General features: G+C 48.3%; 1 protein-coding gene across 1 annotated transcript in view; it reads left to right on the top strand.

The window, feature by feature from the left end:
- The window catches only part of INSC (INSC spindle orientation adaptor protein), a 119,125-nt gene that overhangs the window by 81,360 nt on the left and 22,128 nt on the right, over nucleotides 1–15,637 (top strand). Inside the window, exon 9 of the mRNA XM_013055857.2 lies at nucleotides 13,107–13,278. Within this exon, the coding sequence (XP_012911311.1) occupies nucleotides 13,107–13,278 (172 nt within the window). The remainder of the gene's footprint in view (nucleotides 1–13,106; nucleotides 13,279–15,637) is intronic.

Here is a 15,637-nt window from a genome sequence, read left to right as displayed (position 1 = left end):
CTCCCTCCTTCTTGCCCATTTGTCTCCACTATTTCAGGTGGATCTGGGGAAACCCTGCATACCCCTAAAGAGGCTGAGTCCTGGGATTTTTACAACAGTCCTGGCAGAGTCCCAGATGTTCTGCGTGGTGAGAGGCACAGTCAGGGCACTGCTGGTGCAGGAGCCCGGTTTGGACAGGGCCAGGGGCCAGGATGGAGTTGCGGGGGGGGGGGGGCTTGAGCGAGACTGGGGCTGTGGTCCAGGCAGGGGGATGGGGATCTGACGGGCACGAACCGATGGGTCTAGGGCCATAAGTGGGGACATGGGGGGCACCCAAAGCCCAATGCTAAGACAGCCTCAGACAACCTCAGAGACAGTTCTACAAAGTACCTCTTCCAGCCTTGCGACCAGACACCATCTTGCTTTCAAAAGAGCTTCCTTTTATTCCCACCCCCTCCCTCTTGTTTTATTTTTTCAAATAAGGAGTTCACCCTGTGCTGGAGCCAAAGGGAGAGTTTAATGAAAATCGATGGAGAAATTAAAGATGGAAGGAAATTAAAGATGAGCAGGGGGCAGGGAATGAGGGTTCAATGTCAAGTCCAAGAAGAAAATTGTCAGTGGCAAGGGTTGGGAAACCTGCTGCCTCTCTCCCCTGTCTCCTGGGCCCACTTCTTGGGATTGAGATGCCCTGACATCTGAAGGGCTAGGCTGGAGGCGGGGGGGGGGGGGGGGGGGGGGGTGGCTGAATCCAGCTATTTAAATCCCAGAGACACTTGGCAGGAGGGGGCAGGGTGCAAGGGCGCCGCCACTAGGGCACGATCTGCCACTTCAGCTGCCATTTCACAGGACTTTCTCTCCCTGCTTCTTCCCTGCAGAGTTGCAGATGATCATCAATAGATAATATTCACACACAGAAAAATCTGGTTTTTACTTTCTTTTTCTCATTTGATTCTCACAATCACATTGTAAGGAAGGCAGAGAGAGATGGTCCCACCCATTTTACAGAGAGCAGAGTTGAGGCTGGAAGGCATCCGACACAGTGAGGGAGGCAGAGCCTGGGTTGGGGACCCCATTGTTTTCGCCCCCAGCTGTAGATTCTATTTGCTACAGTCTTCTTTGCATACTTCGCTAGCTAAAAAGGGTGTGGTGTGCAGACCCCAGGGCAAGGAAGCTATTCTATCTTGATATAGTCAGTTCTAGTTTGTCAGTGAGGTTTGATGGGGAGAGTGGGGCAGGAAATCTGCTTAATTTAACTTGCAGCCCCTTCTTTAGCCAGGAGTAGCTGTTAGAGGGAGAGGGAGAGAGAGAGAGAGATAATGTCTCTGGATGGAGATCCCAGATACCTCTCCATCCCAGGGCTCAACCTTCCGAGGCTTATGAGCTTCCCCCTCCCCTCCAGCCCCCAGGTGCAGGCCTTCTCCTGCCTTGGAAATGGGCTGGAACAGTGCAGAGAACCCCAGGGTTCGAGGTCAGCTGTCTGTGCTGACTGGCAGGTGGACAGGGGTGGGGACTGTAAGGGGGCTGCCTAGAGGGAGTGTGGTTCATTTCCTTTCCTGAGTTCCAAGTCTCCCAAGCTTCTCCCTCTGCCTTGAGAGTAGGGGGTAAGGGGGCTTGAAGGAGGGCAGGATGTGAAGAGGCAAGAACAAAATTAGGCACTGTCCCACCCCCCTGCAAGCCCTCCCTCCCCCAATCCACCTCCCCCACCCCCGCCAAGAGTTCGTGCTGAGATGACAGGCCAGTATTGTTCAGACTGAAGGAAGGCCCTGCTGGCTTGGGGGGCTGCAGCCCACGCACAAGGCACAGCCTGAGTTTGGACACGGCAGGGAGCCCCCTGGCAGCGGGAACAAGTGCAGCAGCGGAGCTCAGTCGGGGCTGCCGTAGGTTCCCGTGCGTTGTGCGGCAGCGCCCCCTGGTGGATAAGAGCGGCAGCGGCAGGCCTGTCTCAGCGCCTGAGGCTGTCCTCTGGAGCTGTCTGGGCCAGTGGGCTCAGGGTCCGAACCACCCATCCAGAAGAGTGTGTCCTGTGTATGTCACGTGTGTGGGAAGGAAGGAGGGAGATTTGAAAATTCAAGGCAACAGGAGCTTCTTCCTACCAATCCAGCTTCTTCCAGAAGAAGGATGCGGATACAATTTGTAATCTAACATGTGTCCGACTCCCAGAAACCTTCCTGAGCCCCCCAGTTCTCACTGGACCCCCACACCGCTTGGCCTGACACAGAGGTGCCTGTGAGCAGACTGCTTCTGGCACATTCCCCCTTTGGGGCGCAAGTCTGGGTTCCATGCCCGGTTTCAGCACGTAAGAAGTGTTGACCTGGTAGTCGTCTAAGTCCTGGTCCCTTCATATTCTTGTAAAGAGGAGTGACAGTCCCTACCTTGCAGGCTGTGAGGATGAAATGAGTGCATGTGCCATACATGTGAGGTTTTTTCCCCCTTTCCTGCCAGAGTCCTCCACTGAACGTCTTCAGGCCTTCCTTGCTTTGGTGCACCTGCCTCGGCTGGGGAGGCCTGGGAAGGCGTCTCACATGCCCTTGCTGAAAGGGCTCTGGTGTCCTTCTCTGGTCAGCCTTCCTGACTGCTCTCTTCCCTCCTGGCACTCACACTGTACTCGCGGCTGCTCCTGGAGCGTGTCCCACGCTGCCTGGCCTCGGAGCTCTGCCTCGGCTTCCTACCAATAGACACCATATCGTCTACCGCGTAGCCCATCAGGGAAGTGGCTTGCACACCCAGGTGAGCAATGCTTGCCACATGGCTGGATAAATATTGTTGGAAGAGTTCTAGTGCATTCTTCCCCATTGCAGAGGAGAGGGTAGAGGCCCAGAGAAGGGAGGCGACGTGCACACCCCCCACACCCCCACTCCTACTGTGAGCAGCAGGCCTGAGGCCAGAAGGCAGGTCATGGGAGCTCACTGGGCTGCAGCCTGGCCTCTGTGAACTGTTTCAGGCCCGGGGTGGGGTGGGCGTGGGGAGTGCAGATAATGAAGCATCCCTTCAGTAAGCACAGAATGCCCCAAAATCTGCCTGTGGGATTTTCCCTGAGCCCCCTTTTATACCATCCATCCCTAGGAATTTGTTCCAGCTTGCCCTCCCCTTGCTTTCACTCCTCTGGTCCCGAGCCCACATTCTCGGGTCCCCAAACAAACCTTGTCCCCAGCTTAGGGGTTCATGGGGAGAACCCGGGCCAGACTGTCCTTTGTCGCAGGTTTGCTGAAGACCCACAAGCAAGTTTTCTAGTCCCCACGAAACTCCGTTTTCTCATTTGGCGGAGGGAGGCGTGTGTTCCCTGGGGACCGTGTGACATATGAAATAATTTTGGAAGACAAATGTGATGAACAAATGTCCGAAGCGGTGAGCAGGCCGGGCTGGGAATTCTCGGGCCTCTTCTCCAGGGTTGGGTATGTGGTGAGGGGGCGACATCCCTCGTTCCTTGAGGAGTTGCCTGGGCGCCTGTCCCCCCTGGGAGTTCACAGATGGAGGCCTGCGCTTCTGTGCAGGTGGGTGGTGGGCTGAGGAGGTGCAGACTCGGAGAAGTGCATTTCCCGCCTGTCCCCCAAGCAATCTGGTGAGAGCAGAAAATAAATAAGTCCGATGTAAACACAATGCCGGTGCTGGGGAGGCAGGAAGCTGAGCCACGGGGACGCAGGGGTGCCTGGAGGTCCTGGACAAGGTGTAGAGGAGCCTGCACCTCCCACGCTGCGTTCCCCTTTGGCTTCTGAAGTCTGGAGGTGAGCTGGGGAAAGGCAGTTGCTGGGGCAGGAAGGGGAGAAGCTAAAGAGGCTGAGGGGGTGGTAGAAGGTGTCGGTGTGGGGCACCTAGTCCCTGACTAGGGAGGACCCACTCGGGGAGAGTAAGTTCTGGCTCTGTGCTGTGAGAGCGGGAGAGTAAGCCCCCTCTCACAGCACAGAGCCAGAACCACTGTCCAGAGCCAGAACCACCGTCCCGCCCCGGCCAGCAGGTGACCAGCCTGTGGGAGAGGGAGGGGGGATGAGAAAGAGGAAGAGGCAGGGAAGATGGTTGGACATGCCCATGGACAAGGAACAACATGCAGGGGAGTTTCATTCTCCTCTGGGCTGCTTCAGAGGTAGGAAGCACTTTGCCACTTAGCCATAGCTGGATAGGCAGTGCCCCCAGTGTCATCTGCTCAAGGTGCAGAGTGGCCTCGTAGGGTGGGTTTCATTGTCATTCTCCTGATGAGCAATGATTTTGAGCATTTTCCCACATCCTTATTGAAATGTCTTATACTTTGGTCCGTTTTTTTTTTTTTTTTTTTAAAAAGACTTCTTTGTCTTTTTGTTACTGAATTATAAACTTGGAAAAACATATTCTACGTATGAAACTTTTGTCAGGTATATATCTTGAGAATATACATTCTCAGCCCGTGGTCTGCTCTTCCATTCTCTTAATGGCGTCTTCTGATGAATAGAAAGGCTTAACTTAGAGAAAGTCCAGTTTATTGATCTATTCTTTCATAGTTGGTGTTTTTTGTGTCCATTGAAGAATTGCTTATTTAAATCATAAGAGACTCTTAATCTCAGGAAACAAACTGAGGGTTGCTGGAGTGGAGGGGTGTGGGAGGGCTGGGGTGGCTGGGTGATGGACATTGGGGAGGGTACATGCTACGGTGAGTGCTGTGTATTGTGTAAGACTGATGAACCACAGACCTATATCCCTGAAACAAAAAATACATTATATGTTCATTTTTAAAAAGTATAAAAACCCCTAAAAAAAAAAGTGTTTGTTTACCCCCTAATCATGAAGGTATCCTATATTTTCTTCTAGAAGCTTTATTGTGCTACACTCTACATTTAGGTCTCTGATCTATTTCAAATTAATTTTTTTAGTGGTGTTTGAAGTTCAGTGTTTTCCAAGTGATATCCAGTTGTTCTAGCACCATTTGCCAAAAAGACTATCTTTCACCATTTAATTAAAGAGGTGGTTTTGTTGTTAGTAAAGTGAGTCTGTTTCTGGAGTTTTTTTCTTTTTCCTGTTCCATTAGTCTTTCGTTTATCCTTGTGCCAAGATGACACTGTCTGAGTCCCTGTAGTCTATAACAAATTTTAGCATTTAGTAGTATAAATCCTCTAACTTTGTTCTTTAAGATTATCTTGGTAATTCTAAGTTATTTGCCTTTTTCTGTACATTTTAGAATCCACTTGTTAATTCCCACAGAAATACCTGCAAGAATTTTGATTGGGATTTCTTTAAATTTATAAATAAATTTTGGGATTATTGACATCTTAGATAATATAGGTTTTTCTAATCAATAAATGTAGTATAATCTCTTTATAGAGACTGCCTTAACTTCTCTTAGATATGTTTTGAGTTTTCAACATCTTGCATGAGTGTCAACGTCTTGCATATCTCTTTAAGACTTATTTCTGGGGGTGTTTTATACTTATTAAGTCCTATCTTAAAATTCTTACTTTCTAGTTGTTGCTGATACATAGAAAATACAATTTTGAATATAATGGTATATAGACTCTTTTGGATTTTATACAGATTTGGATTGTGTTCAGATTGTGTACACAGTCATGGGATCTTTAAATTATGAAAGTTCTTCTTTTCTGGTGATTTTATCTTTGTATTTCTTTTTCTTATCTTATTTCATTGGCTAGGGCCACTGTAAAATGTGAAATAAGAGTGGTGATAATGGATATCTGTCTTTTTCCTGGTTTGGGGGAATTCCTTCAAAATTTTATTTACTATTTCATTATTAACTGTGATATCTTTATCACTTTAAGGATTAGATAACAGGTTCAGAGAAGGTAAGTAACCTGCTCATTTCACCAAGTCAGCAAGTAGCACAGGTGAATTGTGAAGCCACACTTTTCTCTCTCCTAAGGTTGGGCAGCTTCTATGATACCACAGGTACATCTGGGACAGGGGTGCTCAACCTAAGATCCCCGTTGGAATTAGTTGAGGAGTCTTTAAAAATATTGATACCAAGACTCTATCCCAGATCAATTAAATCAGATTTTCTGGTGGTGAATCCCAGGCATTAGTAATTTAAAAACTTTCCCAGATGATTCTAATCATCTGAAAACCCAGGCTAAGAATCTCTGGTCTAGAAGCAGTTTTGGTACAATTCCCACCCAAGCTGTGCCCAGGAGTGCTTTGCTGAAAACTTGGTGTTTTTACATCAGCACAGTCCTGCTAACCCTAACTCAAAGGGAAGTGAACTTTTTCTTGCTGGTCTTTTGATATCTTCTCCCAAACTCCTCTCCTTCTACCTCCAAATGCCTTCAGAGCATCTGTTTGACAGTCTACTTTAAGGAAAATCATCTGCCTGACAGGGAAATTATTTTTTATTTGTCAGTAAAGTAAAGTGATTCTATCTCTGGTTTTCTTCTACTGCAATAAGTCATCTCTCTGTACCTCAATGACTTCCTTAGCAAAGTGGTTATAATCCCCTTCATCCATTGTCCCCTTCTCTATTACATATTAATGTTTGTTTTATCCATTTTGACACTGAGCTTTTAATAAAAAAAATTCTTGTTTGAATTTGGTAGCAAAGGAAGTTGAGTGGTGACTGGGACATGTTAGCCTGGAAGAGGATAATATGACCCTCTCAGAGGCCTGTTTTACTTTCTGTAGCTTTCTACAGAGCTGTCGGCTCTACCAGCACTCCTTAAAACAAATATCCCATTTTATAAAGTGAGCCTTTAACCCCTTACATTGTGCACAGATTCTGTGTTGGAACTTGCCCCGATCTGGTTTATGCCCTGCATTCAGATCTTGCTTCTGATGGATGGATTCATTTATTCCACCCAATGCTTCTCCCTGTCCCTTGGCCCACACTTGTCTTTGCTTCCTTGGGCATGACATTTGCTTCCCTCGCTATGATTGACTTTTCCCTCTGGCTATATCCTGGACAAGCAGATCTGTCCTGCCTGGTCCCATGAACAGAATTCCCACTGCTTTGTCATCCCCACTTGTCTTCCCCCACCCCCTGCAGACTTCAAGTGTCTGAGTGGACAGACAGATGAAAGAGGAAATCCGGGGGTCTTTAGGTGTTCTTCCTCCCCTGTGGCTGAGTTGCCACCACATTCGTGTGATTCTGTTTAACTGTTACAACCCAGCAACCTTCTGCCTTTCCCTAACATGCAGAATGGAACTGGAAGATAGCAACCCAGCACCGTATATATGGTGGGTCTTTACGTACTAGCCAGTATCCTTTAGATATGTGTGTTAATGCCACCAGTGATGCTTTTCTAATAATTAGTAGTAGGAGAAGTTTGCTCATAAATCTGATGTAATGTTTACTGTGCATTTTGGGTTCCACCAGCTCCCTCTCTGTCCAGACTCCAGGTGCATCAGCCCTGCTGCTCAGGTGATGACCAGGCCATACCATCCTCATCACCATTTGCATGCCCTCCCATGAGGAAAGCTTGGCCTTGGGCCCAGGCCCATCCCATTCCATGTAAAAGCTAATTACATATAAGTGCTTCCAGCAGCAATTTCTTTAGAGATGTGAAAGTGCTTTGATTAGATTGTTCTCCTGGCATCATTAAGTTTATGTCCAGGGATGGGAAGTGGTGATGTGAGGATGGAGACTTTCCAGAAATGGGACCAGTGTTTGAGGAAGCTGGCCTCACGCTGGGCCACTCCTGGGGCCAGTGTAGGAAATAAGCTAAGCAGCCCCCATTGACCTGACCCTTTCACTCGCTTCTCCCTTCATTGCCTTTCCCAAAGGCTGTCCAGAGGGGCACAGGGCAAAGAGTGAGGAGACCAGGATGGGAATTTCGGCCCTGGCACTAATGTGTTTCATGGCCTCGATGAACTCTTTGCTTCCACAGTGCTCCATCTCCCCCACCACTCAGCCTGCTGTGTTAACTGCCATGGGTCAGGCTTCAGCAGGGTGCTGAGGACCAGAGATGATTCAGTACAGGAGCTGCCCAGAGCAGCTCTCCTCTAGTGCAGGGTGGACATATAAACTTATGCGGACAGCCTGACACAATAAGTGTGCTAGTTGTGATCAGACCAGAGTGGTATGGCAGCTGGAAGGACAGAGACACACTGTGGGAGGCAGGCATGTGTTCACAGAGGAGGTGACATCTCACCTGAATCTAAGAAGGGAGTTGGGGCAGGGACTGGGAAGATGACCACTCAAGCTTTAGGCGAACTGGGTTTGAGGTGCCTATGGAATATCCAGGCAAATTAATTTGGGAGCTAAACATAAAGTGATTGAGTGGCAGGTTGGAAATGTAGATGTGGATCTCAGGGAAGAAGGTCAGGGCTGGAGAGCTGGGTTTGGGAATCATCAGAGTGAGTCACTGAGGCCAACTGGCTTGGGCACTCTTGACTGAGATGGTACAAAGGGGGCTAATGGGGGAACCTGGGGTAAGCTACCTTAGGTGCATGCAAAGGAGGGCAGACTAAAGGAGCAAACGATAGTGGTAGTTAGCTAGGGAAGAGATGAGCCCCCCAAATGGGGTATCATGGAGTCCCAGGCAGGAGAGAGCACCAAGGTGGAGAGGCCAAGTCAAAGAGGGACTGGGAGGCTGCCAGACAAGTCCCCAAATCCTTTTTAAGCATGTGATTTTTTTTCTCTCTCTTTTGTCTTTTATTTCTCTGTGCATCTCTCTGTCTTTGTTTCTCCATCTCTTGTTTCGTCCTGATTCATCTTTGTACCAGTGCCTAGTTCAGGGCCTGTCATAAGGTAGGTGCACAACTAATGTTTGATGAGCTATGAAGAGATGCAGAGACTATCCTACTTTTCTCTTTATTCTCCTCTGAGGGATTGTAGTTATTCATCTTATTGGTGCTGGTCAGGAATTGAAATAAGAGTCACTCCTCTTTTAAAAGTTCTAGTTCTGGGCTGCATGAGTTGGTGCTCAAACAAGTAGGAAAACCTGTGGGCCCCAACCCAGAGGGCTGAGGTTCCCAGTGGGGTCTCAGTCTTGGGGGGGCCCTACAGAAAGGTGAGTAGGACTCAGGGCCCCAGATCTGGAGATGTCTACAATCATCAAGTGTGGAAGAGATGGGATGATGGAACCACCATGTGGCAGATATTTTACCTGCATTATCTTTGTTAACTTCCAATATCCTCTGAGGTGGGTATTTTTACCCCCACTTAGAGATAAAGCCTCAAAGTAAGTACAAAGATTGTGCGGCTAGTAAGATGCAGAAGCAGAATGCAGTCCCAGGTAGGTGTGACTCCAGAGCCTGTGCATGTTCTGATGCTACAGGAATGGGTTCAGGCACTGGGAAGCCTAGAGCCCAGTGATATAGTCCCACCAGGCCTCTCACTGATGAGCTGGCTTGGTTGGAGTTGCTGAGAGGGTGATGCACACAGAGATCAACTTGGGCTAGTGGCATCTTGCTGACAGCAGGCAGAGTGGCACATCATTATTGTCAGAGCCAAAGGCCGAGGAAATTGGCCCAATGTGACAATCTCCCAAATAGAAAAATGGGCAAAACACATGAACAGGCAATTCATAGAAAAAGTCCAAATGGCAAAAACCAAAATCAAAAGCCAAACCTAATCAAAGTAAAATGGAAGCATGAAAAGGCTCTGAGCTTCTATGTAGAAAGTGAAGACATGCATATTAAAATACAAATTCTGCATATCCACCAAACTGGCAAAAATTTAGAATCTGACAGTACCAAATGTTGGCAAGAATATGGAGTTAAGTGAGTTTATACATTACTGATGGGAATATAGATTGCTACAGCTGTTCTGCAGAACAAATTGACAACACTAATAAAATTAAAGATGCGCAAACCCTGTGAGTTAGTAATTCCACTCCTCGATGGAGACCCCTAGAGAATCTGGCATCTGTGCACCAGAAGACACTTGGAAGAATATTTACTGTATATTATACAGCATATACAGAATATTATTATATATTATAGCAAAAACTGAGAAATGACTCAAATGACCATCGATAGGATAATACATAAATGAATCACAATCAGTTTATACAATGAAATACCACCCAGCAGTGAAAATAAATGGACTTTAGCCACAGGCACCAACAGGTAGGAGTTTCCCAAACATAATGCTGATTGGGGGATAAAGCAAAATGCTATATACAGTATGATACCATTTATGTCAAGTTCAAAATTTTGTAAAGCAATATACATGCAATCAATCTCTAAAGAAAACAGGGAATAATAAGCACAAAATTCAGGGTAGTGGCCCATCCACCAGGGAACAACAGAGGTATGAGATCAAGAACTGCATACTGGGGGCTTTCTGATGTTATTTTATTCCTAATAGTAGAATTTCTGGATATTAGGCATATACATACACACAGAGAGGTGTTTGTTTTGATATTTTTTTGTATGTCATACATTTGCAACACACACACATGTATTCTCTTTGGAAGGGATGGTATATTTTGTAATTAACAAGGTACCAGAAGAGATCTGAAACATAAGGGAAGCAGGACAGCGGGCAGTTGCAAGGACAGGACACCACAGACATTCTTCTCTGGGAAATCTAAGGGCAGAAGAGGAATCAGGCTCAGTCAGAGTCACTCTCTTGAGGTCAGGAATCTGTGGACTCCAGGAGCTGCTCTTTCTTTCTGGAGCTGCTCTTTCCTGTGGTGGCCTTTGCTCCCAATATCTCCTCTGTCTGTGATGCCGTTCCTCTCCCTTTACTCATCTAAAGTGTGTGTTCAAGTCTTTGGCTAACTGTCACTCGCTTGCATTTACTCCTCCTGTGCCCAAAGCCTGCTACTACATGTGAGGCCTGAATGAGCTGTCGTCCCCAGGCATGCAGAGTGTCCAGGGCGACAGAGGACTCAGACAGGGGAGAGAGAATCACATCACAGTGGTGCTGCTCCCAATTGCTGGGGCATAAAGTCATCTGTAAACCTTGTTAAAAGGAAAATTCCAGGCCTCCCCAGAGTCTGAGTAGGTCTGGGTGGGGCCCAGAAATGTGCTTTAGAGAAATCCTGAGTGAATTTGGTGCAGCTGGTCCTCAGACACCTCTTGGAGAAACAGTGTGATGAATGTGGTGTTGCTAGTAGAGCTCTGAGGGCCCCCACCCCAAGCTGGGATGTGGGCATTAAGTCAGGGTGCTTCCAGGGGCCTCCCCAGAGGGTACCCTCATGGGAAACCACACTGTAAAATGGTTATTTGTGGATGAGCCTCCTGCTTCACTGCAGGGGCTACCCTGCCCTGGCTTACCTCTGTTTCAGGGAAATCACACTCGGCGGGTTGGCTGAGGAGCATTTTGGGTTGGGAAGCAAGCCTGCCGTCCAGCCGTTGATGGCCCAAGCCCTTGGAGACCATTGGCCCCTGGCCTCTCTAGTGTGTTTAGAGTGGCCCATCTCCAAGCAGGTACTGGGGACTAGGTTTAGGTCTGGTTTGGGCCTGACCAGCACTCTCAGATGGGTTTGGGAATGCAGTTCCATTTGCCTCCAAGATCAGACTAGGAGATCAGATAACTGAGACCCTTAGCTGTCGCAGTGGATAGTGCTGGAAGGGGGAAAGGGATAAGGGCCAGGCAGGTCTAAGAGGTTTCTTACATTGGCAAGCTGCAAGTAGGGCTGCTTCCTGTTTCGAGGCCCAGAGCAGCCCCCTTTGCTTACCTGGGCCCCAGTGAGGGCCCCTCTGAAGGCCCCCTAGTCAGATGTCTGGCATGAGTCCAGTCCTGCCAGTGGCCGCCTGGCTGCTATTTGTTCTTTTTTATTAGGCACTTCCAGGTGAGTTTTATTGTGGACAGCTCCCCCAGCTCCTGTTCCCACGTTCGTCTCTTTCTGAGTCTGAGATTGCCAAAGGCTTTTACAGCTAATGGGCCTTACAGCTCCCAAGAGCCATTTAAGGGAGGCCCAGAAGTCAATGGTGGTAATTAGTCAAGAGAAACACTGACCTCTGGAGAGCTGCTTGAGCTGAGTGGCAGGAAGTGAAGGTGTAGGGACAGGAGCCCCGGACCTGCAGCAGGCACGGAGAGCATTGGCATGGGGGTCCCCTCACTTCACCTCTCCCTGGTTCTTCCCGGCATCATCCCTGCCCGCCCCCCACTCCTAGCAGGGGAAGGACTTCTGGGTTCTTGATGACACGGTCTTCAAGCAGGCTGGTGTCCTGGGGCATCTCAGGGGCAGCAGGCACCCTGCTAAGCTAACTCTGATATGTTACTACCCACCACCTGTCCCCTGCCTTTCTCCAGAAAGACTCATCTAGTGATGCTTGATGAGGCGGGGGTCTGAGCTCAGCTGTGACTTCTCAGGAGGCAGTATGATGTCCTGATAGAAACCGTGGGCTTTGAAGCTAGACAATTCGGGTTCAAATTCCAAACCAACTTGTTTTAAGGTTTGTAATCTGCAGCAAGTCAGTGAACCTTTTTGTGTCTCGGTTTCTTCATCTGTAAAGTGGGGAGACTAATCACACTGGCCTCCCAGGCTTCTGACAAGGAGGAAATGGTATGCATACTGCACTTGGAGGGATGAGCCCTTGATAAGTAGAAGCTATTATTGTGCCATGAGTAAGTAAGTCTGATGGAGGCAGAACTGGGAAGCTGAAGCCTTTATCTGGCATTCCTATCCCACCACACCCAGGTTCATTCCTCTCTGGTTAGGCAGAGGGAGCAAGCCTCTAGGGGAGCAGCCGTCTTTTTAGAGGGCAAGGATGGTGGAGGATGGGATAGGGAGGGAAGGAGGTTGAGCTCAGCCTAGAGCTAACCCAAGGAAGGGAGGAGAGAGCCAACACTTGTCAAGCGTCCTGTCTGGATTTGCATCACCTACTTCATCACCTTAACCCCCAACACCCTGTTGGTGGATGAGGATACCGAGTCTTGGAGAAGCTGTGACTACGGCCAGGTCATACGGTGCAAGTAAGAGGGGGCCAGGGCTGGAGCTCGGGGTATGGGAGTTCTAAGTGACTGTTCTTTTGTACTGTATTTTGCTGTGGTGCATGGTCAGGGGCTAGCCCCTGGGCACTTGGCTTGATGCCTGCTATCTAAGAAGCTCGTGGGAGGTCACCAGTCTCTGCTGAAGCCAAGGGTAAGGCTTCAGATGCCAGACTTGGGGTCCTTCTGGGGGCCTTGTCACCAGGTTTTCCTGGCTCTACACAGAGTCCTGGACTGGCTGGACCCTGTGGGGGGCTTGTGTCTATCTCCACACTGTCGTGAGCAGTGACGCTCTTCTGGGATGTACAGGGCCGTGCCCTCTCTCCCCCTGCAGGTGGACGGCGTTCTATGCTTGGCCGACATCCTGACCGATGACAGCCACTCAGAGGCCACGCGGGCTGAGGCTGCGGCTGTGGTCGCCCAGGTCACATCCCCACACCTGCCCTTTACTCAGCACCTCAGCAGCTTTCTGGAAAGCATGGAAGAAATCGTGACAGCTCTTGTCAGTGAGTCCCCCTGGGCGGGAGGGGACTGCTGCGTGAGTGGGACTTGTCATAGTTGTCTTCAGCGGGGGCCAAGGAGGCCTTCCTGCTCTGCTCCATCACACGCCCACACTCACTGCACCCCATGTAGCTTGCACTGATGTCACACTAGCTGAAATCCCACTGTTCATGCAGCAGAGATGGGAAAGAACTTTCTTTTTCAAATCTCCTATTAAAATGTATGCAGCCTTCTGAGAAGCTCTTTGAGTTAAGGTCACATTGGGATTAATGGACCTTTCAGAACAGAGACCAGGACAGGCCCCGTGGAGATGTGGAGGACCTTGAATTTTGAGGTTCAGATCCTTGACCAGAAAGACTCTGACGGGTTTTGTTCCTGAAGTCTCAGACTATTATAGACAATGAGTGGGACAACAATGAAGGGGCACGAAGCTTCTCGGAAGGCACTGGTATATGCCAGCCTACCACCTGCAACCCCACCACTGGGCCCACAGCCCAGGGCCTTGAAGGCTTTGACTCTTCTGGATTCCCCCATTCAGACTTGTGTACTCCTGGCTGGAGAATCATAGTCTGAGATCTAGAATACTCTCTTCCTCTAGCTGCCCTTTCCAAAACTGCTGAAGCTGAGACTTCTCTAGATAAAATCCTCAGGAAACTGGTTTTGCAAACCACATCCTTCTTTTATAAGTGCTGGCAAGGGTGTGTGTTTCTACTTCTGCCCCTATCCCTGTCACTGTCTCCATGTCCACTGTCTCCATGTCCATTGAAACTGAATGAAAATTAGTCTCATCAGAAAATCCAGCCTTCACTCTTGGGACCATCAAACCAGGCCTGGGAAGATTTGGAGTAGCATGAATATAGGAGCAGCACAGAAACTGGGTTAGGAGTCAGAACATTCAAGTGTGACTTTTGTCTTTTCATTCATCTATTCAACAAACAGCTGTTGACCAGCAGTCCTGGGGCAGGCCCTTCACAATTTTCCTGATATAGCAAACATGAGGTTGGAGCCATTTCTCTTGAGTACTTCTAGCTCTAGAATTTTCAGATTTGCAAGGACTTTGAACAGAAGAGTCATCAGTTACCCTGACTTTATGGCTGATTCTAGGTATGGGGGCAGTGGCACCCACAGGCCAGGCTGGGATACCTCAATTTGCCAGGATCTACATTTCTTCAAAGTTGAGAAAACCTAGAAGCCAACTCTTGAAAGTCTTGGCTGGAGAGAACTCAAGAGAGCAGAAAGTTCAATGCTCACTCAATTGGAGAAAAAAACCTAGGTCTAGAGAGGTTGAGGAACCTTCTTAAGGGAACATAACATTGTGAGGATTCACTTATGCCTTGAGTCTCATCCTCAGTCTTCCACCAGAGCCAGGCAGGAAACACAAATGGTTGAAGAGGGCCATATGGAAGAAGAAAATAAGAAAATTTGAATCCTGCCTGAAACTGAAAATCACTTGTATTGATGAAGGGTGGGTGGTGGTCACTGTTAAACTCCCCATTGATCAGTTGCCATGTAGGAAAGGCCAATTTTTAAAGACAAGACAAAAATCCTAAATTTTATTGAAAATCTCCCAATGTATAAGCAAGAAACAACTAAACATCCCCAAATCTATATAGTCTAAATAAGCTTTCCAACTATTGCTGTATCTCCATCCCTACTTTTTGGTCCAGGTTGGATTTCTTCCTGAAGAAGAGGAACTTCTCTATTTCTTTCCCCCTGATGAAGATGCATTGTAGAGTCTACTCCAAGAGTCAGCAGATGGGATGAATTTCCTGGGCAGGACGCCAGGGCTCTGTTCTTTGGTGGGAAATAGCCCTCCAATTTCTTGCTATTCCCTGGAAACATTTATAAATGAGTCATTGGAATCCTCAATTTAATCTTCCTAACGCATCCCAGGTGACTCAGACTGTAGTTTAAATAAATGTGCACCCAAATTAAAAGGCACTTAGGTGGTTGTGTTAATAATTGCTGTGTTGGCGGCATCCGTGACTGCATGAGAATTAGTGTGGGTGTTTGGATCTAGAAGAAATCTTTACAGCAAAGTGGGCCAGTGACTCATGTGGTCTCACTTCAAACTTTGGGTAAAAGGAGGTGGCCTGGAAAAGGTTGGATTGTCCCTAGGGGTTCCTCCAAATTAGAGGAGAGGGCAGTCATTGGAAATCAGCAATCACAGAGTTCTGAATTTCTGGGCAAATCCGCTGCTTTGCCCTGGAGGATTAGATCAAGGTGCCAAGTTGCTTAGTTGGTCCCACCTAGGCTGAGGGCCACAGCACTGCCCAAGGGCAGAAATTGCCTCCCTGGTAGGACTGAAAGCTAAATATGGAGGAAAACCATTGGGGCAAAGTCAAAGAGGCCTAGTGACAAGAG

Source organism: Mustela putorius, unplaced genomic scaffold (genome assembly GCF_011764305.1).
Source record: "Mustela putorius furo isolate JIRA1106 unplaced genomic scaffold, ASM1176430v1.1 tig00003859_pilon_pilon_pilon, whole genome shotgun sequence".
Lineage (NCBI taxonomy): Eukaryota > Metazoa > Chordata > Mammalia > Carnivora > Mustelidae > Mustela > Mustela putorius.
This window is presented reverse-complemented; position numbering and strand designations above follow the sequence as displayed.